The following is a 25,588-nucleotide window of genomic DNA, read 5'->3' as shown; positions in this document are numbered from 1 at the left end:
ACATCTTATCCTGTGGTCACACATTTGATGACCCATAGATCAAAAAGAGATCCTGATTACTTCCAGGCATTGGGTGATCCAATGTGCCCCAAGACTACAGACATATTGAACACATTTCCATATTTACTCACTGAATTCAGTTTTCTCCAATTTTTATACATTTATTATGTTCTTTTTAGTAGTGCATAAAGGAGTTATTTTCATTTTTAATAAATTTCTGTCTAAACCTTGCTTAATGTATCCATCTTAGCGTAGTATTGCTTTGTTGTACTTTGTACGCTGAGCCAGGACGACGAGCAACCTTTCTAGCCTGCCAACTAGCTAAAATCTGAATTTATAAAATCAGCTGTTCATAGTATAATTAAAGTACCGGTCCAGTCAGAATAGAGGCAGGTGCAGGTTAAAACAAAAACAGCCTCTCTGTATTCGTGATAAGAAGTGGGGTTAGCAAAGAGGTCTTTGTAGTGGGCGTGTCAACCGCTACACTAGAGTTGATTTACTGCATGGATGGCCTGTGGAAGATCATCTCTTAATGGTCCAGCTTTCACAGTACATGCTCCTTATCCTCCAGCTACTGCGGCTGAAGTTTGTTGACATTCTTTTGCAAATACATTTCATAACCTTTAAATGGGTTGTGTGAAGAAGGCCAAACTACACAAATACTTGTTGAATTATGTGTTACCCAAGGTATTTCTTTATGTAGCTCACAGGCCCATTCCTTGTGACTGAGAGAATACTCCTGCGGGACCAGAGTTTGTGTCTTCCCATCTCATTATGTACCATGAATGTTAGTTCTGTCGTCAAGGGGAACCTGAAAAAAATGAGAAAATGTTCCATGATCACTTGTGGCCTGCACGTCTTTGGGCTTAATCACATACCTCTCTGAACATTTTTCAGACTCGGATGATTCATGGAAGCATTAGTTTTAAAACCTTTCAAAATGGAAAATACTGTCAAGCCAGGAGCATTTCTTTGCAGTAAAGGATGCAGCTGGACTCATTTTCCAATATAGGAAATCTTAATCCCTAAACTAGATACTCTAGAATTATGATCACCATGTGAGTGTCTCTTTCAGGAAGACTGTAAGCCAAGGACTGGATGATAGAGGAGCACAGCCAAGATTATGAAGTCTGAAGAAATGACTTTCTTATGGCCAATCCGATCATCAAGTATTGTTTCTTTTCAGGTTAAAGCAGAAGCCTCTTGGGACTCCACAGTTCACAACTGTGTTCAGTTGAGTAAAGGAACAGCAACCGAAGAAAGAGTGTTTCTGATTGTACGTGTGACAGTACAGCTCAGCCATCCTGCCGAAATGCATTTAGTGCTGCGCAAGCGCATCTGTGTCAGTGTCTATGGGCGACAGGTATGTACAGCCTTTACTCTTTCATTGGTGAAGATTTCCAATTTCCCACTCTCCTTTGTTGTAAATATGGATTTCCTTCTTCATGAGTTCGTTTGTCAAGGGGTGCAATATTGCTTCAATATTCACTGTAGTCTTTCCTCTGATGACGAAATGTGCTAGTTCCCCAATAGCCTCCTACCTATGCGCTGGTTTCCAGTGTCCCTGAAGTTTTCCACTAACTAACTCTGGCAGAGATGGTATGCCAAGAGACTTTTCTTGTGCATCCCACCCACTCTTCTCATGTTACTAAGAGTATTAGATAAGACCATCACAACAAACAAAATAATTTTAAAAGTGGGTCGTTGGGGCTTTAGAAACACGTAAGAGAGTAAACATATAATTTTAAGTAATACAAATGGTTTCATGGTAGAAACATGATTTTGGGCAATTGCAGAGCGCACCTTCATGAAGTAGGAGGCATTTACGATTCAGTCCACCCATTATCCTAGCAACCAGGTCCGCACAGCAGATTGGGCATGTGACCAGTGCAGAATGAGGGTGCAAGTTCTCAGAGTGCCTCAGAAGGAAGGGTATGAGGATGAAAATCTAAGTTTGATATTGCTGAGTGATAACAAGACTACCCGTGGAGGAGGCTACCAATATGAATGTGTGCACAAGGAAAGGTATTACCAGAAATTCATTTTTTTTATAGAGGCAATCATTTATATGAATCGGTGCTCAAGTCAGCTTGTTGTTGATTTCAATGCTGACATGGTCAGCTCCTGTTTTAATCTAAGGAAAATAGAATAAGACTGGCCATTATACTCTTATTCTTTAGCAGTAAATGGTCATAAAGGACTATTTATTTATTTGGATTTATAAAGTACCCATCGGCCCGGAGGCATTGTGGCGCTGTTACAGGATATTCACTTAATGACACAGTACAGATCATTCTTAGGCAGTGGTACAGGTAAAACATGACGGTGTTGAAGGTGTTCCAAGGTTATAGAGGAAAGGTATTAGAAGCAGTACATTTGGTAGATAGTCTAGGTGAATAGATTAGTTTTTAGCACCTTCCTGAAAGTTGTGAGTGATTGTTCATTTCTTAAACTGAGTGGGAGCGCATTCCAGACTTTTGCTGCTAAGACTTAAAAACTGGTGCCGCCAGCTTTTCCTCTGTTGAAGGCTGGGACGGAGAGCAGGTGAGCGTATTGATCACGTTTTGGTCTGTATGCCGGGGCCTGGTGAATTCTTTCTGCTAGGTATGCCAGGGCTGTCTGGGCAAGGCATCTGTGGGTGATCGTGAGGGCCTTAAATCTAATACGTTCCTTGATAGGGAACCAGTGGGCGTCTTTTTTTGCCTGTGTGATGTGCTCTCTCCTAGGGATGCTTAGAGTGGCTCTAAGGGAGCTGTTTTGTGCCATTTGTAGTCTGTTAATGTTATTTGCAGAAGTGCCTATGAGTAAGATGTTACAATAATCAAGTTTTGCGCCAATTGTGGCTATAGCGATGTTAAGGCAGTTATTTGGTGATAGGTGAGGTTTTACTGCATTTATGATTTTAGTAGTAAGTGCGGCAGTGGATGAGATGGCACTGACTTGTCTGTCCATTGATAAGGTGGAGTCCAGATATACACCGAGAGTATTCACTGCAGTGGCGGCTCTGATAATTGAGTTTTCAATAGTGAAGGAACTGTATTTGTCAATTTTTTTAGCGATTCTTTTGGGCCTACCAGTAGGATTACTGTCTCTTCACCATTTAGACAGAGACCATTGGCTGCCATCCAAGCCTGGATGTGTGCATAGGTCTTCTGGAGGGTGTCGATGTCTTGTTCATAGATTCCTGTTAGTGGGAGAAGAATTTGAGTGTCGTCGACATAGTTGGTAAAAGCTATGCCGAATTCTTCTAAGTCACTGAACAGGGGAAGGGTGAATAAGTTGTAGAGAGTGGGGGAGGTACAAGACCCTTGTGGCACTCCGCATTCAATGGGGGATGGCTAGGCTGAGGCCTGGTCGGAAAATACCCTCATGGCTCGGCCATCTAGGAACGAGGTGATCCATGCAGTGGCTTCTTGTGAGAAGTGGGCAGTGTCCAGGAGATGTTTACACAGGATCCTATGGTCAACCAAGTCAAAGGCTGCCGATAGATCCAAGAGTAATAGGAGTGAGGTTTTGCCTTTATCCGTGGCTTCAAGTAGTTGGTTCTTAAGGTCTAGTAAGGCTGATTCCGTACCGTGTCGAGGGCGGAAGCCGGATTGTCTTTTACCTACAATGTTATTAGTTTCTAGGTATCTGTAGGTAGGCAGCCTTGTCAAGAATTCTTAGCAAGAATGGCACAGTTTTGTTTGGACGGTAGGGGGAGTCAGGGTCAAGGGTAGGTTTCTTCAGTAGCGGTCGTACCTAGGCTTCCTTAAGGGCAGGTGGGACTGTGCTATTGGCGAAGGAGGCATTGATAAAGGTAGTGATAAAAGGGGATAGGGCTGTAGCACAGTCTTTGACTATATTAGATGGACATGCATCTCCTTTACATAGAGCAGGTTTGGTCTGTTTCATGATCTTTAGAACTTATGGGATGGTAACTTGTCTGAATGCAAACGGTGTGGGTTTGTTTGTGCCCAGAGGGGTGTCTGGAACTCGTGATATAGCAGGGGGCTTTGGTGTGGGTGGTGTGGCTTTGGGCAGTTTGACAAATTGGGACTTAATTTTGATCTGAAGTGTTTTGATTTTGTTTAGCATGGCGTGCTGGATGTTACACCATGTTTCGTCTTTCTCTGTGGATTGTGTGGAAGTTGGGGGGATTGTCAGTTTGTTATAGATGGCAAATAGTTCTTTAGATTGGTTTTTGAATTCTGGAGTTGTAGGTGGTGGCTTTGGCGATGGCCAACTTGCATTGTTTGGCAACTGTGAGGTAGGTGTCTCTAGTGGAGGTGGAGGTGTTTGTTTGCCATGATTTGAGTGCTGCTTTGTTTGCTGTTCGGGCACCTTGGAGTTCCTGTGTGAACCAAGAGTTGGCATGAAGTATATGCATGGCTTTTTTCAATTCTATTGGGGCTACTACGTCTAGAACCTCTTTAAGAGTGATGTAGATCTCTACCAGCTCTGTAGGGTTGATAGATGTAGGATGGGCGAACACTGAGGCTTCAAGCCGAGGGATGATTCTTTCGACAGTGAGTCGTTTCTTAGATCTAGCTAGGGTGGGTGGCACGGCTGGGTTGGGGTTCCCTCCTGTTTTTGGGGGTATGAAGAAGTGCAGTAGATGGTGGTCATTCCATGGGCGTGGGGTGTTGGAGCTAATGTCGACCGTGCAGTTGTGGTCTGCAATCCAATCTAGTATACGACCTTTGGTGTAGGTTGGGTCGTTGATTAGTTGTGTAAAGTCTAGGTATTGAATTGCATTGGCGAGGGCTTTGCCTTTCTTTTCTTTAGGGTCTTTGAAACCTAAGTTGAGGTCACCTAAAAGGATGGCTCTTGTGTTGGTTTTGAGGTTGTCCCCTAGGATATGGGTGAGGTTTGATTGGAAGTCGAGGGTTGGACCTGGATGCCGGTAGACAGTGTCAAATGTTATGGTGTCATTTGGTGTAGGAGATATTTTTGCTGAGAGCATGTCAAAGTTGTCAGCCTCAGGGGGTTTTAGTTGCCTGGCATTTAGAATCACCTTGAGAATTAGGGCGACCCCCTCCCCCTTTACTCGATGGTCTGTCTTGGTGAAGGATGATGTAGCCTGGTGGTAGGGTTTGGCAGATGGCTGGGCCCGAGACTACATGTAGCCAGGTCTCGGTGATGGCTAGAATGTCTAAGTTTAGGTCCATGATAAGGTTGTGGATATATGGCATGTGCTGGCAGGGAGCGTGCATTGATGAGTGGAGTTGTGTTCTCTGCTTGTTCTAGTTTGGCTTTAGTCTGGATGCTCGTAGTGGAGACAATTTTGTTGGAGGTTGTTGGCATGTGGCTGGGTGTTGGTGCTGTCTGGTGGACGAGTGGTTTGGCTGGGTCTGTACTGGGTTTGGTTAAGAGGGGGTTAGATCGGGAGCCTAGCCTATGGTTTCTCTGGTGTAGGGACAGAGGGTGAGAGTTGGGTTGTGTATTGTGGGACGGGTGTGGTAGTGGCGCCGTACAGCCTGGGAATTGTGCAGACAGGTGCTTGTAGCAGCGCAAGTGTGCATATGGGTAGTGGTGGGAGGAAGAGTGTGGGTGGTACATTGTGGGAGTGTGGGAGAGTGAGAGACATTTTCAGCAGGAGTGCTACTGAGTGGGTTGAGAGGATTGAGGTAGTCCCTGTGCGTTGTGTATGGAAGGGCTAGCCTCTTATTAAAGAGGGCGGCAAAGCATGCACCAGACCTGAGGGCAGTGCACCTTTAGGAGTGGACCGTGGGTAGATTATGAGAGGTGAGCAGTAGTGGTGGGGCAGTGTGCACATTCAAAAATGGGTAATAAGCACGTTAAAAGTAGGTAATATGCATATTAGAGTGTGCACAAATGTGGGCACATCAAGTAGGCTGGTTAAACATGAAATGGGCACTATGCACGTTAAGGCTTGGGTACATGTGCAGGGCACATAAAGGAGGCTGGTTCAACATATCATGCTATGGCGGGTGAGTCTGGTCACTTGGAGATGGTAAGGAACAGTTGCGCTAGTACAGGGACCAAATTGAAGGGTGGTCGTGTTGTGCCTTGGTGGAGTTTAAACAGAGAAAAACTACAGCAACCCGTAAACATGGATGAGATTACAGGGTTACAGCATAGCACTCAGGCAAACTGCATGCATAGTCTTATAGCGGCAGATGAGACATTGACATTGTGATCATGGGTGTATAGGCAGGCGATCTTGGGGAGAGCGCAAGCAGGTTACGGTCAAGTGTGTTGGGTGGTCAGCAGGGTGCTAGAGTTCCACAATGATAGCTCAATATAGGAGCACCTGGCTCGTAGAATGGGCGAAGAAGAGGCTCATCGTTTAGTGGGTTTGACTGCAGCCTTGAAGTTGGCGTTCGACTGCAGCCAACTGACCTTGTGGTGTGTGGGATCGGCAGTGCAGTGTTGCTGTGGCAATTCCGGACAGCCAATCCTGGCAACGGCGTCTGGCAGTTCTGGACAGGCTCGGGACAGGAGTTTTATCTGGTGCCTTTGCCGGTGTCGGCTTGCGCCTATCGGTGCATTCAATTGGCTAATAAGCCGGATGCTACAACCAATAGGGATGAGGATCGCGTTGTCAGGGTGATGAAAAGCAGGCCCAGACCTTAGATGGCGGCCATTTTAGAACAGTCATCGGAATACGAGCTTTGTAGAGGTGAACGTAGATATTTCATGAATGGAATGATGTTGCTTCTTAGTAGACACGATTCCGACGAGTAAAACTATTAAACGATCTCAGCGCATGGAGATGCTAGATCATGCGCTGTGCGACTCAGAATCCGGAAAGCATGGTTATTTTACCTCCAGGCTTTTCGAACAGCTGGAGTGCGTGGAGCTGCTTCTGCAGCTGTGCGGATGGAACGGAGAGCCCTCCTGAGCATATAGTGACGGAGTGGGATGATAAATACTGATATAAGCAGTCTGACATTTCTTACTGTAACCCAGAGGAGTAAGGCTGTGGGGAAGGCCACCAGATTTGATGGAAATCATTTGTGGACGTAACTTTGTTGCTTAATGCTGCTCTGTGATGTTTGTACATGCAGATATATGGTGTATCAGAAAGCTGTGTTTTGCTGAAATATGAGTGCTGGAATTATATTTTGTGCTACGGATGTTATCGTCTCCCTCACCACACACAATTTATTTGCTAGTAATTGTAGGTTATTGCCTTACATACTAAATGGTGGATTGTACATGTTCGACCTATGGGGGAGGTAAGGAGGGGGTAAATTAAGGTGTAATTGGTAGTAAAGACGTGAATTTCACTAAAACACTGAGGATGTGACATTGTGTACAAGGTACTTGTGATGTGTCTTTAAATATATACTAGTTTGAATTCTATGTAAGCTTGTCTGTGAAAGATGCAAGCTTTTTTCTAGTAGTCGTCCGCATCTGGATCATGCTGGACCCAAACCTTACATTTGATTATGGGGGGGAAAAGCAGTATCTATTAACTACTTTGGCACACCTTCACCCAAGGTTGCTACATTTAACGAACCATCCCATCGTCAGAGGGGCGATGGGTTTTATGACCCTAATCCATTCCCTTTGTTTCAGGATCCTTTGAAGGTGGGCAGAGTGGCATTGGGCCCTGAACTGAAAAAAACGTGACTTTCAAGACAGATTCTTCATCTCGTCAAGTTGGAAATGCCTTTTTGCAGGAACCAACTAAACGAATTAACTTGCCTATATCTGGCCATGGCTAGCAAACAGCCTGGCACTTCAAACTTCATTTTAGCAACCAAGCCGTACGATCATGAACCAACGAAGGCATCTTCAAGCAGTTTACTTCCCACCTAACCCTGCTAGGTTGAAAATGATATCCTGGAACACTAGGGGGTTCTCCCACCTAACACAACCAAGTAAATTAAACCTGGGCGATTTTGATGTAATCAACCTACAGGAGACATGGCTGAGGAAGGAGCCGACGATGGATGGCTTTGATCTAGCTATCGTCCCGGCTGTGAAAGGTAATATTGGACGCCCCTCGGCGGGCCTCCGTACAGCGGTAAAATTGGGCAGTAGCTTGAAACTTTTGAAATCAGTTTCCTCAAACTGTCTAGTTCAAGAGACCATGATCAAATGAGAATCCGATCCTTTCTTGGTTGGTAGCGGTACACCAACTAAGATCTTGCTTATAAATGTATATTGGAACCCAGTACTGATCCCCGATGACTCATTCATAGCCCACATCGCCAATTGCCTGGACGACTCTTACATAAACCAGGAGTCAACTTACACCGTTACTTGTGGCGACCACAATATCCCTGACCTTGTACAAATGAACCATACTCAATCCTGGAATTACGATGATCCTAGGTACGTGAGATGGGACAAGTGGTCTGCACTCATGAACTCTAGAGCAATGCACCTCCTGAATGGGAACGCTACGGGAGATATTCCTGCCCACCGACATGGCAAGGCATGGAATCTGCATATTGAACACAAAGCGCACTCCTGCTCTTGGTACCTCTAGTTGTAGCATATATAAAGAAAAAGGGGTCATTTCTTACCGAATTTCTTCCCTTTGCTTGCAAATGCATATCCTCCCGTTTGATCACATCAATGCGGTCGCCATTTTGAGTTTGGCATGTTTATACCTCTACGTATCGCATGATTTCTCGTCACGTCATGGTTGAACAATCATTCATTCATATAGAGTATTATTCTTGTTCTTAAATCATCCGCTTCTGTGCAGCATTGTTAAATACGCTATATAGCCGGACGTTATCTAAATTTCAAGCCCTCAATAATTTGTATATCACTACTAGTTTTTAAGTCGTGGGTGTCTCAAGTGATGATGGGGAATGTAGTTTTTGCTTGTTTTAAAGTCATCTTTGACTTACTGTGTCTGGCGCTCTGCCAGTACATCCTGTTGATTCCAGATTACACCCTATTGTTTCACAATTTAAATTTTAATCAATAATACTGATGTCTATATACGTGCTGAGTAATTTAGTTTTTACATGTTCTAAATATTAATTTCTGACTACCATAGCCTTAAATCTCTGGCACTATACCAACATACCCCTTATTGATTCATAACTTCGATTTTAATCAAAAGGACTGAGGTTATATTTGTTTAAGCTTGAACTGTGCACTCTGGTGTTCAAAACCAGGTTATTAGGGTGTGACATATGCTAATTGGCTTATTCAGGTATGTTGCTGGACTTGGATCACATGACTGCTCGTGTTTGCCAGCAAATCTCCTCATTAAGTCCTTCTTGATGGGTTCTCAATCGAGATAATGGGACATCCTGGTGGTGGGGTGATTCCCTTATGAATTTTTGGAAGTGAGTAAAAATGCCGGGAAAAAGAAAAGGGGAACCCATAATTTGGAATGCACCAAGGGCCACAGGCCACACTCCGTGTGGGATCTGTGCAGTATGCCAATTTACCAAACGCACACCCTCGATTGACATAGGGTGGCATGCAACATGGGTACAACAAGAACTGACCAATTGCAACACTACGAATGTAATATATCTGATAAAATGCCCATGTAATAAAAAATACATGGGTATGACAACAAGAGCAGTGAAGACCCGGATAGGGGAACACAGGTCTAACATAAGAACAAAAAGACACACATCCCCCCCCCCCCGGTAGAACATTATAGACAACACAACCACTCAGACAATGATATGACGTGGACTGTCTTAGAAAAAGTAGTGGTACCAAAGCGAGGTGGAAACATATCGGCTCTGCTATTGAAACGAGAACAGATGTGGATGTATAGATTGAGAACCCATCAAGAAGGACTTAATGAGGAGATTTGCTGGCAAACACTAGCAGTCATGTGATCTAAGTCCAGCAACACACCTGAATAAGCCAGTTATAATAGACATGTGTTAGCATATGTCGCACCCTAATAACCCGGTTTTGAACACCAGAGTGCACAGTTCAAGCTTACACAAAAATAACCTCAGTCCTCTTGATTAAAATCGAAGTTATGAATCAATAAGGGCTAGGTTGGTATAGTGCCAGAGATTTAAGGCTATGGTAGTCAACTGAATTTTTACAACATGTAAAAACTAAATTACCCAGCACGTATATAGACATCTCAGTCCTACTGGTTAAAATTTAAATCAGTAAAGACAAGTCCCAAAACTCCATTCGTTACCACATTCAGCAGAAAAACTTGCAGGATCAAACAAATACTCAGAAAGCATTGGAACATTCTTTTGACAGATTCAAGTCTACAAAAATATCTGGATAATCACCCTAACATTTGCTATAGAAAAGCACCAACAATCAAGAATATGATTAGCCCAAGCTTCATGGCTCCACTAACCGATGAAAGGAAAATCTTTTTTCATATGGCAAACAATGGTACTTTTAAATGTGGGCACTGTAAACTATGCCCGTTCATAAAGCTAGGAACTAAAGTAATCACACTACCAAATGGTGAAATCAACCATATTAATCAAATGATTAACTGCAACTCAACTTTTGTTATTTATGGAATGGAATGTATTTGCAAAAAGTTATATATTGGGAGTACTGTCAGAAAATTGAAAATAAGGATATTTGAACATATTAGAGCTATCAGAAATAAAGACTTGAGATCTCCCATCTCAGTACATGTTATTATGAACCATCCTGACTTTGATATCTCCAATTTGAAAATTTTTGGTCTCGAGAAAGTAATGCTATCTCCAAGAGGAGGTAACAAGGAAGAATTACTAAGAAAAAAAGAATGCAGATGGATTTGTAAAATGGACACATGTATTACAGGTCTGAACTGTGACACGGAAATGTATAATTGGCTTTAGATTAACTATATTGTTTTTGCTGTACTTTTTATTTGGTTCGTAAAACATGTGCGTGATGACGTCATAGCGTTAGACAAAATCATGAGGATTCGGGGAGAAGACGTCGTCACGGCACAAGCATGGCAGTACATCCTAAAAAATGGCCCTCAAAAATGGTCTTTAAATATGCAAATATACAATGACGTCTTAGCACACGTTTTAAAAAAAGATTAGCGTGTTGCTATAAAATCACAACAATAGGCGCTCTAATTTCATAATCTTTTCTCTGTTACTTGATTTAAAATTCCATATTATTAATTTAGAATGGAGTTGTTGGTCTTAGTTAAACTCATCCCAAAATGGCCGCCGGCTCGTAAACACGTGCGTGATGACGTCATCGCGTCACGTAAAATCCCGTGGGCGCGGCGTGATGACGTCATCACGGCACGATCGCGGCATAAATAGCTGGAATCAGCTTAAGTTAGACATCCTCTTACTTGGATGCTTATCACGGCATAGGATCAATTATATTAAAAAAGAAAAACAAGGTAAGTGAATGAGAAGCTTGTACTCTCCCTGGATCAAGTTTTACTAGAACTTCTAGTCAAACTATGACCATGTTTTCCTTTTTCATAGACTATTAACAAAAAGTTTTATTTTGTCTTTTTCCTTTATTCTCCCCCCCATAGCTTTAACCTGGAACCTTTCCTACAAAATTGAATTAGGATAAATATCCTTATGAGTATTAGCGAGACTCGAGTATATAAAATTCGGAAAAATATAAGCAGGATACATGCTAACAATAAGAAAATCAGAAGGGTGAGTCATTGTAGCAAAAACTATATTTTACTCTTTTTGAAAAAATTTTATGGCATTACTGAAAATGAGGAATTTGTTTTTTTCTTTCTTTTTAGTACAAACACTTCCTCTCCTGAAGAACCATTGAGAGTGTCAATGGGGAAACACGTGTCGAGAGAGAGAAACATTTGAATTATAATATATTGGTGTGAAGCAAAAATAAATGAAAATAGTGACATCTAACAGAAAGGTCTCTTCATTTGGAATGTCTTTTTGGAAACCCTTTATGAAAGTAAAAAATTATTAGTGTGAAGAAACAATAATACAATTTAAATGACTGTTAAGACTCGCCTGAATATATTTACATAAGGGGCTAGCGCATTTGAGTCTACTTTCCCAAATCTCTTTTTTCTTTTTTCAATGAGACATCTCAGTCCTATTGGTTAAAATTTAAATTGTGAACCAATAGGGAGAAGTCTGGAATCAATAGGGTGTACCCTGGCAGAGCGCCAGACACAGTAAGTCAATGATGACGTTAAAACAAGCAAAAACTACATTCCCATCATCACTTGCGGTACCCACGACTTAAAAACGAGTAGTGATATACAAATTATTGAGGGCTTGAAATTTAGATAACGTCCGGGCCATAGAGCTGCACAAGCGGACGATTTAAGAACAAGGATAATACTCTATTTGAATGATTGTTAAACCATGACATGACGAGAAATCACGTGATACGTAGAGGTATAAACATGACAAACTCAAAATGGCGACCGCACATTGATGCGATCAAACGGGAGGATACGCATTCGCTAGCAAAGTGTAGAAATTCGGTAAGAAATTGCCCCTTTTTTCTTTATATATGCTGCAACTAGAGGTACCAAGAGCAGGAGTGCGCTTTGTGTTTAATATGCAAATTGCTGAAAACTCACACCCCGTGACAATAGAATACATCTGGTCTGCCATTTGAGTTTAAAACCTATATAGGCATACTCAGTAATATAAATGACCGTGTGAATATTTTCAACATCTTTAGTCATGTGAGTTCAAAACCCACATAGGCACTCAAATGATTCAACACGCCCATTTACTCAATCGCCTTTTCTCTTCCCCCCCTCCCCAGACAACCCTGAATAACGGGGAGCTTCTGTGTTATACGCTGCACGAACACTGGTCACAACACAGACCAAGAAGAGAGGGCACAAAGAAAGTGGATTGATTGCCCCTGCAAGGAAAACAAGGCAAATGACTATTCAGGAGTAAAACATAGGACAGACCAGAGAGGTCGGAATGATTAATCGCACTCAGTTACCCTCTTGTATGTGCAAGAGAAATGAATATGGAATATGAATAACAACGGATTCCCAAGCTGCCTCGAGACAGAAAAACAGCCAGGTACAAATAGTTACACTAGAAGCTAATTGTAAGATGAGGCGGATCCACAGACATGAATAACATGGGTTTATTATTCGATATGATAATAACAATTGTGATGCCTGTCTACATATGAAGAAGTGGATCCAACCGCCAGTCGAAGACAGGTGAGCACTAAGCACCAATCGACTCGGAACAAGAGTTTAGTATGACACACGTTCATAAATGGGTAACTGATAGTGTCCCATTTCTTCTTCCCCTATTTAGGGCATACGAAAGCCTACCTCAAACGCCAACAGCAACCCGGAACCCTCCCGAGTCCAATAGCTGGGCATTGAGACATTAATGATTGATTTGTCTGATAATGTTATACAACATGCTATGACACATGTAATGTATTTGATGTCCTGAAGAAAGCGGAAAAATAGTTATAACCGCTGAAACCGGTCAACAGAAGATAAAATAGGTCTCGGAGTGATGACCCAAACCCCGACACCCACTACAAACCAGTTGTGGGCTCGGTTTAGAAACATTGCTACAACCATTTTAATGATTAGAAACGAAAAGGAAGAAGTGGTGCCATTCATTTTATAAAAACTTAATTGATAGTGATTAAGTACTAAGAACCAATAAGAAACACAGCTTTGTAGGCGATACAAATAAATTATATAATCAACCCCCAAAGAGTGTGCACTTTTCTTTTAGATTCATAGGAAAGTAATGAGAGAAGATAGGGTTAGCCTCATGCATGTCCCCGAGCCTAGATAGGCGTCTCACCAGCGTAGACTAGGGACGATTAGAATCACACTAAGGGACAGCAAGATGCTTCATACAGGGATATTTATGTAGACATAGAGACTTAGACCATTAGGAATAACTTTTTAAGTAATCAGTTCTGCCTATATTGGGTTAAAAGTATTCGGGTAAGACGGAATGGAATCACCAATAGACGCCACACTGTATACACATCCATCCTATTTGGCCAGATTACCACAGGTCGACAAGTGCCCAGTTCATGGCGGAGAGCGATGGTGGCTCCCATTCACAAGAAAGGAGACCGGAAGGATCAGAAGAACTTCCGCCCTATTGCTCTCCTCGACGTCATCGGCAAACTGTACGGCATGATCCTCCTGGACCACTTCCACCGTTGGTGCAGGTCTATTGATAGTTACGATCGTTTTCAATGTGGCTTTTGTCAAGGGACTGGGCAAGACTGTTAACATCATTCTTCTGCAGACGTTCAAGTAAACTTCACGACGATGCAAAGTGAGAATCTACATGGTATTTGTCGACCTGGTAGATGGAGGCCTACTCTGGTCCAAAATGGTAAAGAAAAACTGTCCAACTATCATTTTGGATCCTATTAAGGCTATGTACTCGGACACCTATTTGAGAGTTGGAGTAAATCAAAGTGGTTTCTTGTCTAACGTAATCAAGACCTCGTGAAGCAGGGGTGGCCTATGACCCTGGCACTTTTCAACTTTTACCTGGAGGATATACCCGACGCCTTCCAGGCTACAAGATCATTTCCCACTAAAGTGGGCAGTGTCTACCTGTCCCGACTATTTTATGCCGATGACGTAGTGCTCAGCGATCAGACTCCGGTGGGCCTACAGAGGCAACTCGATGCCCTTAAAATCTACCTTACTCAAAACGGGCTCGGGATCAACAAAGGGAAGACTAAAACTATGATCTTCGGCATAGCTGTAAAAACTAAGAACCGTCCTACATGGCAAATCGGTGGTGAGCAGATTGAGCATATGGACTCCTTTAAATATCTGGGGGTCTGGCTAAACAACTTAAAATCTGAAACACCTATGCTTTCCCACTTTTTTCTGAAAATTAAATCATTAACTTGCCAGGCTTGCACAATAAATAGAAAATTTGGGCGCTTTTCCATTCTCTCAGTTCTTCGTTTCTACAAGGCAAGTCATTCCATCTGTTACTTACGGATCCGATGCAATGCTTAAAATCTCAGAACCCTTTTGGAACCGCCTTGAGGGGGCTTTCTGGAAGCAAGTGTTGGGGGTGCCACGATCTACCCCGATTTCTATGCTTTGCCACAAGTTGGGCCTTTCTTCCTTGAGGTGTTCAGTTACCTGGAGCAGGCTGGCTTTCTTTGGCAAATGCCGTTCTACCCCGAGACCTTCAATCCTGGACTTGATTTGCAACGAACTAACGCAGAACGAAAATCCATCTCTGCCGGACTGGTCCCAGGACATGACAAAGTGCCTGACTGACATTGGAAGTCGCTTTAAACAACTGGTGGTGAACCCTATGCGAGTAAACGCGAAACTAAAAATCTTTGATTGGATCCAAACCTTGGAAGCTGCAAGCGGATGTCGTTTGGTGTCGCATCTGCCTTTAGATGGTTGGAAACTGAACAAGGTTTGTCCTTACCTGAAACAATTTCCAGACAGGAAAGTAAGGGACCAATTCCTTTGTGCTAGCTGAACGTATACCGTACAAACGAGAATTAGGCAATCTGAGGGCTGTCCAAAGATAATAATGTTCGGTTTTGCAGAAATACCAACGAGACTGAGTCATTGAGCCACATTGCGACGGAGTGTCCGGGGCTGAGAGATTTACATACTACCTATTTCAGATCCCTTTTTTCTGACTTTTCAGCGTCGGACCCTTCGGTCTGGTGGACCTTGTCAATAGAGGGATCGTGAACCAAGAATGTAATTGCACTTGTCCAATTCCTTGAAAGAATATCCTTCGAGTCTGGCTCAGTGAGCTGAATTGAATTGAATTTCTGTTTTCATCTCTCTTCTTTGATTTTGATCTGACTTGATTTTAAATTCTTATGTTGAATCAGAACAAATTGCTAAAAAAATAGTTTTACAATTTAAATGCAATTAATAAAAGAAATTAACTTCTTTATATCTACTGTATGTGGGAAATTTCTTTTTTCTAGTTGACTTTTCCTAGGTCAGAATTCCCTTTTTGGACTTTCATTTGCTAACCCATTAACTTTATGCTGACTTTTTTGGTTTGAACTTTTCTTTTTGTTGTCAGAGGGACTTCTACTGAAGTCCACTTGTAATCCAACATCCTTTTTGCTGTATTGCTCTTTGTAGCCCATATTGTTTCTTGGGCAGGGATGCTATAGTGCAGGCCATTTTGTCCCTGCATGAGTTCTGACCAAACAATTGGTTGAAGTAGGGTGGTTGAGCTTTATATTTTCTTTTTTGGCAAACACATGCTCTTGCCTTTTTACTGTGTTGACAGTCCCTTTACTCCATGAACAAGAGAACCGTGGCTATCAATGCATTGTAAAAGTCTAACACAACAGCTGTTCTTTTTTTGATTGTAGGCGGACGGTGAGAAATGGCCATCCCACAATGGCCATTCTGTCTATGCAGGTGTTAGAGAGAAAACGCAACATGTACCACATGTGGTATCCCCCTCTAATTTTTGCTAGCTTTTCTGAGTTTTGGACTTCATCCCGGCCAGTCTAGATCCCAAGCCTGACTGTGGATCTCGATTTCGGTATGCTGTTCCTGATGCTTAAAACTCCTAAGGCACAGATACCCAAAGGTATCCCAGAGAGAGTACCCCCACTCTATTAGGCATGTCTCTAGGCTGGCGTTTGCTTTTTTTGCCTGTTTCACATAGTTCCACTTGGTGGGCTCCATTTTACCTTGCTGGGTCCTTTTTGACCCACTCCCCCATTCACAAAAATGGAGGTTGTAGTTGTTGGCCTGGAAGCTGCAGGGCCACATGCCTATCCCGTGTACCTTTTTGTGTATGTGTGAGAAGCTGGCCGCCTTTGGCTACTGAATGTGTCACAGAACTGGGAGCTATAATACGCCTGAGACCAGTTCTGACTGGCATGTGTCTGGGACAGTGTGAATTCATTCCTTTGCGTGGGACACCCTTCCAGAATGCACACGTGTATTTGGAGGAATGGGCTGCGATAGGCTGACCACCCCGTGTGAATGATTATTTGGGTGTGGTGTTCACTTATTGATTCCCGAGAGGGATAAAATCAATCATACCACATTACCCACTCAACGTGTATACTGCTGGCACTGTGTACCTTCACTCTGTAAGGCTTGCTGTTTGAAGGACAAAAACTCTTACCAGCATCCTTTGATGCTCTGAACAATCGGGCGACAAAGCTCTGCCTCTTCAGAATGACCAGAAGGAAAAGGCAGCAGTGCTGGTTTCCCTGATTAGGTGGGGGACACAGTGGCGTAACACAAAATGTGGGGGCCCCGCTGCGAGCCAGGCTGAGGGGGCCCCCGTAGCTCGGCAAAAAATCATGGGTCTTGCCACACTTTGGGCCGGCCTAGATTATCACGCTTGCATAATACGCATGAACGTCCTGCTGAAGGGGTAAACCGCACACTGTACTAGGAGAAAGATATAAATATGTGTTTTAATGCAATATACAGCACACTTTCTGAGAAAAATTGGCTAAAAAGCCAGAGTGTTTGCCATTGTTTTGTAGGGTAAAACTAATCCAATACATGCAAATCACGCGTTGCTATTAAAAATGCCATGCCACATTGAAAACATGTCCCACTGCCTGCTTAATGTAGACCAGTGTAGACACATTATAACATTACAGTAAAGCATGCCAGGCCACATTTAGACATACCTAGACTGGTTGCGCAAAAATGGCAGTCGAAGCAATAACACTCATCAAGAAGAGAGCACACATTGAAGCCTGGGTCTCTGCTGCCTCTAACAACACGGCCACACTCTTTAAAATCTGCATGTAACTGGTCAATCCTTGTTGCGCTCTCCACCTCTCCTGTTCCCTCCCAGACCCTCTGTATGGCTCTGGCCTCTCAGTTCTCTGCTAAAACTCAGGGCATCCTGTCCACTATCTCCTCTTCCTCTCCCTCTCTTGGCCCCCCTTTGGCCATCTCTAACTCTCCTCCTCCTTTCTCTCTGACAACACCTGACAAGGTTTCTAGACAAGTCTGATCCATGAAAGTGCTGTCCAAACGGTGCTCCCATGCTCCTCCAGAACCATCAAGGACCATATTGACACCCTCCCTGCACCTTGGCCGATTTCTGTAATCACTCTTTCACCACTGGAACGTTCCCTCCCCCCTTAAGCACTCCCTTGTGCACCCACTCCTCAACACGCCGTCTGTCGATCCTACCTGTCAGGCAAACTATCGCCCAATCTCCATCACCCCATTCCTGGGCAAACTCTTGGAAAAAAGCTGGCCATCTCCCAGCTTACTCTCCACATTGAATCTGTTGGTTGTCTCCATGATCATCAGTCTGGCTTCAGAGCTGCCAGAGGCACCAAAACGTCTCTCCTGAACACATGTGAAGATCTGGTCTCTAACCTTGATTCCAGTATTCCTTCTGTCCTAATCCTCCTTGATCTTTCCTCTACTTTCGACACAGTCAACCATGCCATCCTGATAAATAGACTACGTGAGAACCTGGGCATCACGGATCAGGCCCTGGAGTGGCTGACCTCCTTCCTCTTGGACTGCCCCTCCCAGGTCCAATTTGGTCCCTTTCTCTCTGCCAACTCTCTACCTGTGGCATTCCCCAGGGCTCTATCCTCTCACCCTTGTTTTTCAACCTCTACTTGGTCTCTTTGGCCTAACTTTCAGTGTTATGGGGATGGCTCTCAGCTTTCCTTCAGGCTCCTCTCATCTCTTGCTCATTCCTGACTGCCTATCTGTGATTCAGGATTGGTGCACCGCCAATGATATCTACATTATTGCCATTAAGATGGGGATCCTTCTCATTGGCACCCCTGCCCCTGCTTTCCCTCTATCACCCTGGCCGTCCACCTAGGGCCCTCTTCCTTACCTTCCTGCGAAGCAAAAAAGTCAGAGCGTTCTTCTAAGTCCTGTGAGGGCGCCCCGGCGACAAGGGCCCAACAGAAGGCAAAGCACCGCGAGTCCGTGGGCACCGGGAGCGCCAAAGGGTCGGGCTCCTCGGCTGCCAGGCAGGGTGCACTTTCGCAGACGCCATCAACCACGAGCCAACGCTCTGGCTCGGGGAAGAGAAAATCCGAGAACCCGGGTAAGCTGGAGAGGCCCGGTCGATCTCCAAGGAATCAGCCGAGGGGGAGCGAGGCGGTGACCCTCCCCCCAAGGTGAAGGCCTCAAGCATGCCCACGGTGGTGAAGGCCTTGATTCACTCTGCTAAGGCCTCTATCGAAGGAGTCGCGGTGGCCCTGGCGAAGCCTGTGGAGGCTACCCCAGCGCAGGCGACATCGAGGCCTAGAGTTTCCCTGCCACCACGCAGGAAGTCCTCTTTTCAGCCCATCGATAAGGCCCCCGTGAAGACCCTGGTGGAAAAAGGGGGGGAGCGGTGAAGGGCCTCAACGAGAGGTTCAAGGAGGTCCGGTCCCATGGGAGGAACCCCGAGGAGGCGGACGAAGAAAGCGACGGTGGCGCCGACGAGGCTCCCGTGGAGAAGGAGCAACCATCGTGCCCGTCACAGCCAGTGCCCGAGCCTCAGGACAACTCAGTGGCCATTTTGATGGCAATCCAAACCTTATGCACGGAGATATGGACGAGGTTGCCTCTAACTCCAACGGACGACTCAACAGAACCGGGCCTTTCGGGAAGTCCTTCAAACAAGCGGAGGAGAGTTCATCCTCCGCCCCCCCTCCTTTCCAACCCTTGCGGCCCGCACAGCCTTTATCTCCTTCCCCTGATCCTAGGGATGACACAGGAACAGATATGGCCACAACGGGGACGGATGACGACGGTGGTGGTGGCGACGGGATAGGCCTTCCATCACCACTCCCTCGGGCCTCCCCGCCCGACGAAGTTGGCTCCTTCCACGCCATGATTGCCAGGGCATCCGAGCTTTTCCAGCTATCTGGGACGAGGGACTTGCTCTCCTGAGGAACCCGTCCACGACGCCCGCCAAGAGGGATCGGTACGAGAAGTAGTACCGGGTCCCCGATTCCGCCCCTTTGTGCCTTAGGGCATAGCCGACCCAGATTCAGTCGTCTCAGCGGCGGACAAGAAGAAAGTGGCGGGGGCGACGGCTTCAACTTCAACCTCCCCACCTGACGGTGAGGGAAAGAAACTGGACGCCATGGGACGACGAGTCATCTCGTCTGCGGCAACGACAATTAAGGCGGCCAACGCCCTAGCGATTGTGGCCCGCTACGACGGGAAGCTGTGGTACAAGATCGCTCCCCTGCTGGACTTCTACCGGACGACAAGAGGGCAGAGGCCCTGGAGATCCTGCAGGAAGGTGAGGTGGCGTCGGACCACGCCTTAACGGTGGCCAGGGACATCGCTGACATCGGGTTCCGCCAGTTGGGCAACGGTGTTTGCCTTCGGCGGGGATGGCTCAATGCAACAGATTTCCGCCAGGACGTGCAAACTAGAATTTTGGACATGCCCTTCGACGGGAACAACCTGTTTGGAAAAACAGTGGATGAGTTACTTCAGGCCATCAAGACCGACAGAGGGCTCGGGCCTTGGGAGTTTTGCAGCAACGACGGCCGCCCTTTCAGAATGCCGGAGGCAGACTGGGTACCTCCAAGGGATCCGGCGGTGGCTCCTCAACGTACCGCCAAGCGGCCCGCTCCTCATCGCAGGAGGCATATAGAGGACGCGGCAAGTCAGGAGGATCTCGTTGTCGCCAAGGCGGCAAGGCTGCCGCCAAGCCGGACTGAACCAGCCATAGCGTCAGGCTCCCACCTGACCACCCCGGTGGGAGGCTGGCTGGCGAAGTTCGTCAGCGTGTGGGAGTCCATCTCCACCGACCGTTGGGTGCTGGATGCCCTGGCCCACGGGCACACTCTCGAATTTCTAAAGAAGTGCCCCCGCATTCCACCCGTGGCCAGGAAGGAAAATCGCGTCCCTCAACTGCTGTTATAAGTAAGGCCGATGCTCAAGAAAGGTGCCATTGAGCTCGTCCCGAAGAGGCTCCGGGGCTCCGGAGTATACTCGAGGTACTTCCTCGTCGGAACGAAGACAGGCGGTTGGCGCCCCATCCTGGACCTGCATCGGTTGAACGAATACATCAAGGCCCAAAAGTTCAGGATGGTCACCCTCCAGCACGTGCTGGGACAGCTGGAGGAAGGCGACTTCCTTTCGTTGCTGGTCTTGGAGGATGCTTACTTCCACATCCCCATTATAAAAGGACACCGAAAGTTTCTCAGATTCGTAGTCCAAGGGCGGCACTACCAATTCAATGCCCTGCCTTTCGGATTGAAGTTGGCGCCCAGGGTATTTACCAAGTGCCTAGCACCAGTGGCGGCGCGCCTGCGGGGAATCCACATTTACCCCTACCTGGACGATTGGCTCATCCGTGCAAGGATAAGAGAGCTTGCCGTCAAACGCACAGCGAAGACCGTCCAACTGCTCACGGATCTGGGATTCTCCATCAACTACTCGAAATCCCGCCCGGTTCCGTCACAGGTCGCACTGTTTCTGGGAGCCAAGCTCGATACAGTGTCGCGATTGGCTTCTACGTCAGAGGAGAAGACGAAGGCCATCTTGGGCAAGGTGCAGCGCCTGCTGGCCACAGACGTGGCCAGGGTGATATCCATCTAGTCCCTGCTCGGAATGATGTCCTCATCCATCTACCTGGTGCCCCTGTGCAGGCTACGGATGCGCCCTCTACAAGAGTTCCTCGACGAACGTTGGATACAAGCGACGGGCAGCTTTGAAGACAGTATCCCGCTCAATGAGGCTTTCCGCCAAGCGATTCGATGGTGGGGCACCCGCACGCATCTCGCGGCGGGCAAGGACTTCCGGATCCCGGCACATCAGGAGACGGCGACGACTGACGCCTCCCTGGAGGGATGGGGAGCGCACACCAGAGATCTCCACGCAAGAGGCCTTTGGCTCCCGGAGGAGAGGTCTCTCCACATCAACATCCTGGAGCTTCGAGCCGTCTTCTGGACCCTCAGGTCGTTCCTTCCGTCCCTCAAGGTCAAGGTGATGATGGTCTTCACCGACAACACCACCACGATGTTCTACATCTGGAAGCAGGGAGGCACCAGATCCCCAGCCCTATCCAAGGAGGCCCAGGATCTGTGGCACTAGGCCGTCGCCCAGGGGATGTTTCTGGTGTCCTTCCATCTGGCAGGTGTCGTTCCCTCCCCACCCCCCCGTTGCCGTTGCTACTGCGACGCGTCACCCAGCAGCTCAAGAGGTCTCGGTGCAGGATGATCCTCGTCGCACCGGCGTGGCCGAGACAGATCTGGTTCCCAAACCTTCTGGACTTGTCGGCGTTCCCCCCAGTCAAACTGTCGACGGACACAGATCTTCTCCAGTGAAGGAGGCGCCATCCTCCACCATGACCCGGGGTCGCTGAACTTGCAGGCCTGGCTCCTGCGGGTCTAGAGTTTGGAGGGTACGATATCCCGGCGGACTGCAAGGAGGTGCTTGCAAAGGCCAGGGCGTCCTCAACTCAAGTGCTATGGACACAAATGGAAGCGGTTCTCTGACTGGTGCCGGGCACAGAAGATTAACCCTCTGCGAATTACGGCCCCTCAAGTGCTGCCGTACCTGCTGTCGCTGGCCAAGGCGGGGCTGGCTCACGCCTCCATCAAAATCCATCTAGCGGCGATCTCCCGCTACACCAGAACTACGGGCCGATCATCTCTGTGGTCTCATCGCCTGGTGAAGGAGTTTATGAAGGGACTGTTCCGTTCATTCCCACCGGTGAAGGCCCCGGCCCCGGCGTGGGAGCTCAACATGGTGCTGACCAGGCTCATGGGGGCGCCTTTCGAGCCTCTGCATTCGGCACCGTTGAAGTTCCTGTCGTGGAAAACAGCATTTCTTGTGGCCATCACCTCCGCACGACGAGTGGGAGAGATCCAGGCCCTATCCTGCAAGCCTCCATACTTGACTTTTCACGAGACAAGGGTGGTGCTGAGGACGCACCCCTCCTTCATGCCCATGGTGCCGTTGGACTTCCATCTCAACGAGCCCTTAGTGTTACCAGTTTTCTTCCCGTCACCTTCGTCGCCGGCCGAGAGGACTTTACACTCGCTGGATGTAGCTAGAGCACTGAAGTTCTACGTGGACAGCACAAAGAGTTTCCGGAAGACATCACAACTGTTTGTGAACTTTGGACCTGTGAACCAAGGGAAGGCCCTCTCGAAGGCTTCCATTTCCAGATGGATCTCCGGCTGCATCATGCACTGTCACCGGTTTGCAAACCGACCGTTGCCCGGCCGTCAGAGCCCATTCGACTAGAGCGATTGCTGCTACCACGGTGTTCCTATCTGGTGTGCCCCTGCTGGACATCTGCAGGGCTGCTACGTGGAGGTCGACGCACACCTTCACGAGATTCTACTGCGTCGACCGGGATTCCAGGGAGGAGTCCAGAGTCGGCCAAGCAGTGCTGCGCAACCTGTTCGCCTGAAGGTGGGCCTGGTGAGGAGATAAGAGTTGCTTAATGTTGAGTTGTTGTAATGCTTAATGTTGAGCCTTGCCACCTCCCGTGGTTGTGCATGTGTGTACTGCTATGTATTCTTATATTCATGAGCATGTGAATCCATGCCAGACCCCATGCTGGAGAAGGAACAAGTTACTTACCTGTAACTGTTGTTCTCCAGCATGGGTCTGGCATGGATTCACATGCGAACCCTCCCTCCTTCCCCTCTGCGGCTCTTCACTTGGTCCTACTGCCACTTTACGTCCTACCAAATCTGAGGATGGCTGCCAGGGGAGGGGCTTAGGGAGAGGGCCGTCATTGGCTGGGGGCAGTATGACCCAGAGACCAGTGATTCGTTACTACTAAGAAAGACAGATCAGAAACGAAACTGATACTGATTTTTTTCTTTACCGAGGATTCCCAGCCTGATGACGGGGAATATTCATGAGCATGTGAATCCATGCCAGACCCATGCTGGAGAACAAGAGTTACAGGTAAGTAACTTGTTCCGTCTCCCGTCCCTTGTAAGGGACGTCCATACAGTATGGAGGAAAGGGGACTATAGACCAAGAGTACGTTAGTCTCTACGGTGAGTAACTTATAATTTGTCTTGTGGCGCATGGTGAGTGAGCTGGCGGAGAAGGGAGGTGTATTTCCAAGTTCAGTATGGTGATAGCAATTCATAAGAAAACATTTAGTTCATGTTCAGTATGCAGGGCCTCAGTAACTCATCTGTATTTGCATTTTAGTCTGGCTTCTCTTTGTCACAGTCGTAACTCACGATCTCCGCTTCAGTCGCATTTTACTGTTTCCAGACGAAATGAATCTGTCTTTTTTGTTTTCCAGTTGATGCTTGTCTTGTCAGTGTGCGGCCAGTGGATATCTTGCATCCTGGGAGCTTAGCATGCTGAGATGTTCACAGATCCTTATCCTTAGTTCTCGGATTGTGTTCCCGATGTACATTGACTTACAAACACAGATAATGACATAAACAAAATGTATGGATTTGCAGTTGATTAGTTGTTCAATCTTGTGGCACTCGTTGCCATTGAAGTTAACTAGCTTATAATTCTGTGCTAATGGACACAAGGAACAGGTACCGCATTTGTGGAACCTGACCCTTTGTGCAGCCGTGAGCCAGTTTTGGGTGTTATCTGAGATCAGTGTCCAGTATGATGGGTTTAGGATGGTTCTTAAGGTTGGTGCTTTGGTAAAAGAGAATTTAGTTCCTTATGTGGTCACCACGCATACAAATGCGCTATTATGAATTTCAGTGTAATCTTGCAATGACTCTATCACGCCACTACCATGATGTACCAATGTACAAATGTCTCTCTAAACCAACATGACACTTCTCCAGCCTGGGGGCTGGCATGGATACACATGCTCATGAATCTTCCCCGTTGTCAGACTGGGAATCCTCTGTAAAAAAAGAAAGCAGTCTTGCTTTAAGAAAAACTCACTGCCCTTCTAGCAACAACCAATCACTGTAGGCTGGGTCATACTACACCCATCCGATGACAATAGTCTCCCCAAGCCCTTCCCCTGAAGGCCTTTTTCAGATTTGTACTGTACGTTTCAGTGCTGGGAGTCTATTTTTGCATTTTTCAATTACAAAATTGTCAATTCTTTGGTCAAAACATTCTGTTTTGCTGTCCGATATCCAGTCTGGCAATGGGCCTCAGTTCTCCGGTGAAGACTCGACTGCTACACTGCCGGATATTCATGTCAAGTTTCAAGGCCTAGTCGAGGCCTACTTCGATTCTCGCCATGTCCGAAGAGGGCAAGAGGAGCCTGTTTGTTATGTGCCAGATGTGGCTTGCGCATTGTTTATGTGGAAGACCAGCACTTGAGGTGCCTGTATTGTCTACACCCCTATCACGACGAGGATGGCTGTGAAATATGTCGGGGGATCCCCACCAAAACGAAGAGGGACCATTACCGCAGACTGGTAGCTTGGCTAAAGGAGGAGAAGGGCGCGGCACCTGAGAGTTTGCAGACTTTTTCCAGATGCAGTCGTCCACTGGAACATTCTCCCTCTAGTAAGAGGTTGAGATCCGCCGAGGAGACTCCCTCACAGGAGATCCATAAAAAGGCAAAGCGCCACGCTGCGCATCCGGCAATAGTCGCCCCTACCACGGGTCCCGGTCCGTAGTTTGGCCACTCGCCTTTGCTGTCGACGGCAAGCTTGCTGGTGAGTGGAGTATCTGGAAAATCATTGTCATCGAAGCATAGCGTTTCTTCGAAGCATAAGACCAGAGAACTTTGCATTGAAGTGGCAAGGTCTTCTTCAAAACACTCGTCATCGGTGAGTTCATCTGAGATCCACGGACAAGAGTCCCCGACGC

The 25,588-nt window shown here is 46.6% G+C and overlaps 1 protein-coding gene across 1 annotated transcript in view; it reads left to right on the top strand.

Annotated features, from left to right (window-relative positions):
- Positions 1-25,588, top strand: part of KIF13B (kinesin family member 13B) — a 1,451,009-nt gene that overhangs the window by 1,100,975 nt on the left and 324,446 nt on the right. The window contains exon 31 of the mRNA XM_069605712.1: positions 1,187-1,363. Coding sequence (XP_069461813.1) covers positions 1,187-1,363 — 177 coding nt within the window. The remainder of the gene's footprint in view (positions 1-1,186; positions 1,364-25,588) is intronic.

This window comes from Ambystoma mexicanum, chromosome 4p (genome assembly GCF_040938575.1).
Source record: "Ambystoma mexicanum isolate Mex_15411 chromosome 4p, UKY_AmexF1_1, whole genome shotgun sequence".
In the NCBI taxonomy this organism is placed as follows: Eukaryota; Metazoa; Chordata; class Amphibia; order Caudata; family Ambystomatidae; genus Ambystoma; species Ambystoma mexicanum.
Note: the sequence above shows the minus strand (reverse complement) of the source record. Positions and strands in the feature narration are given on the sequence as shown.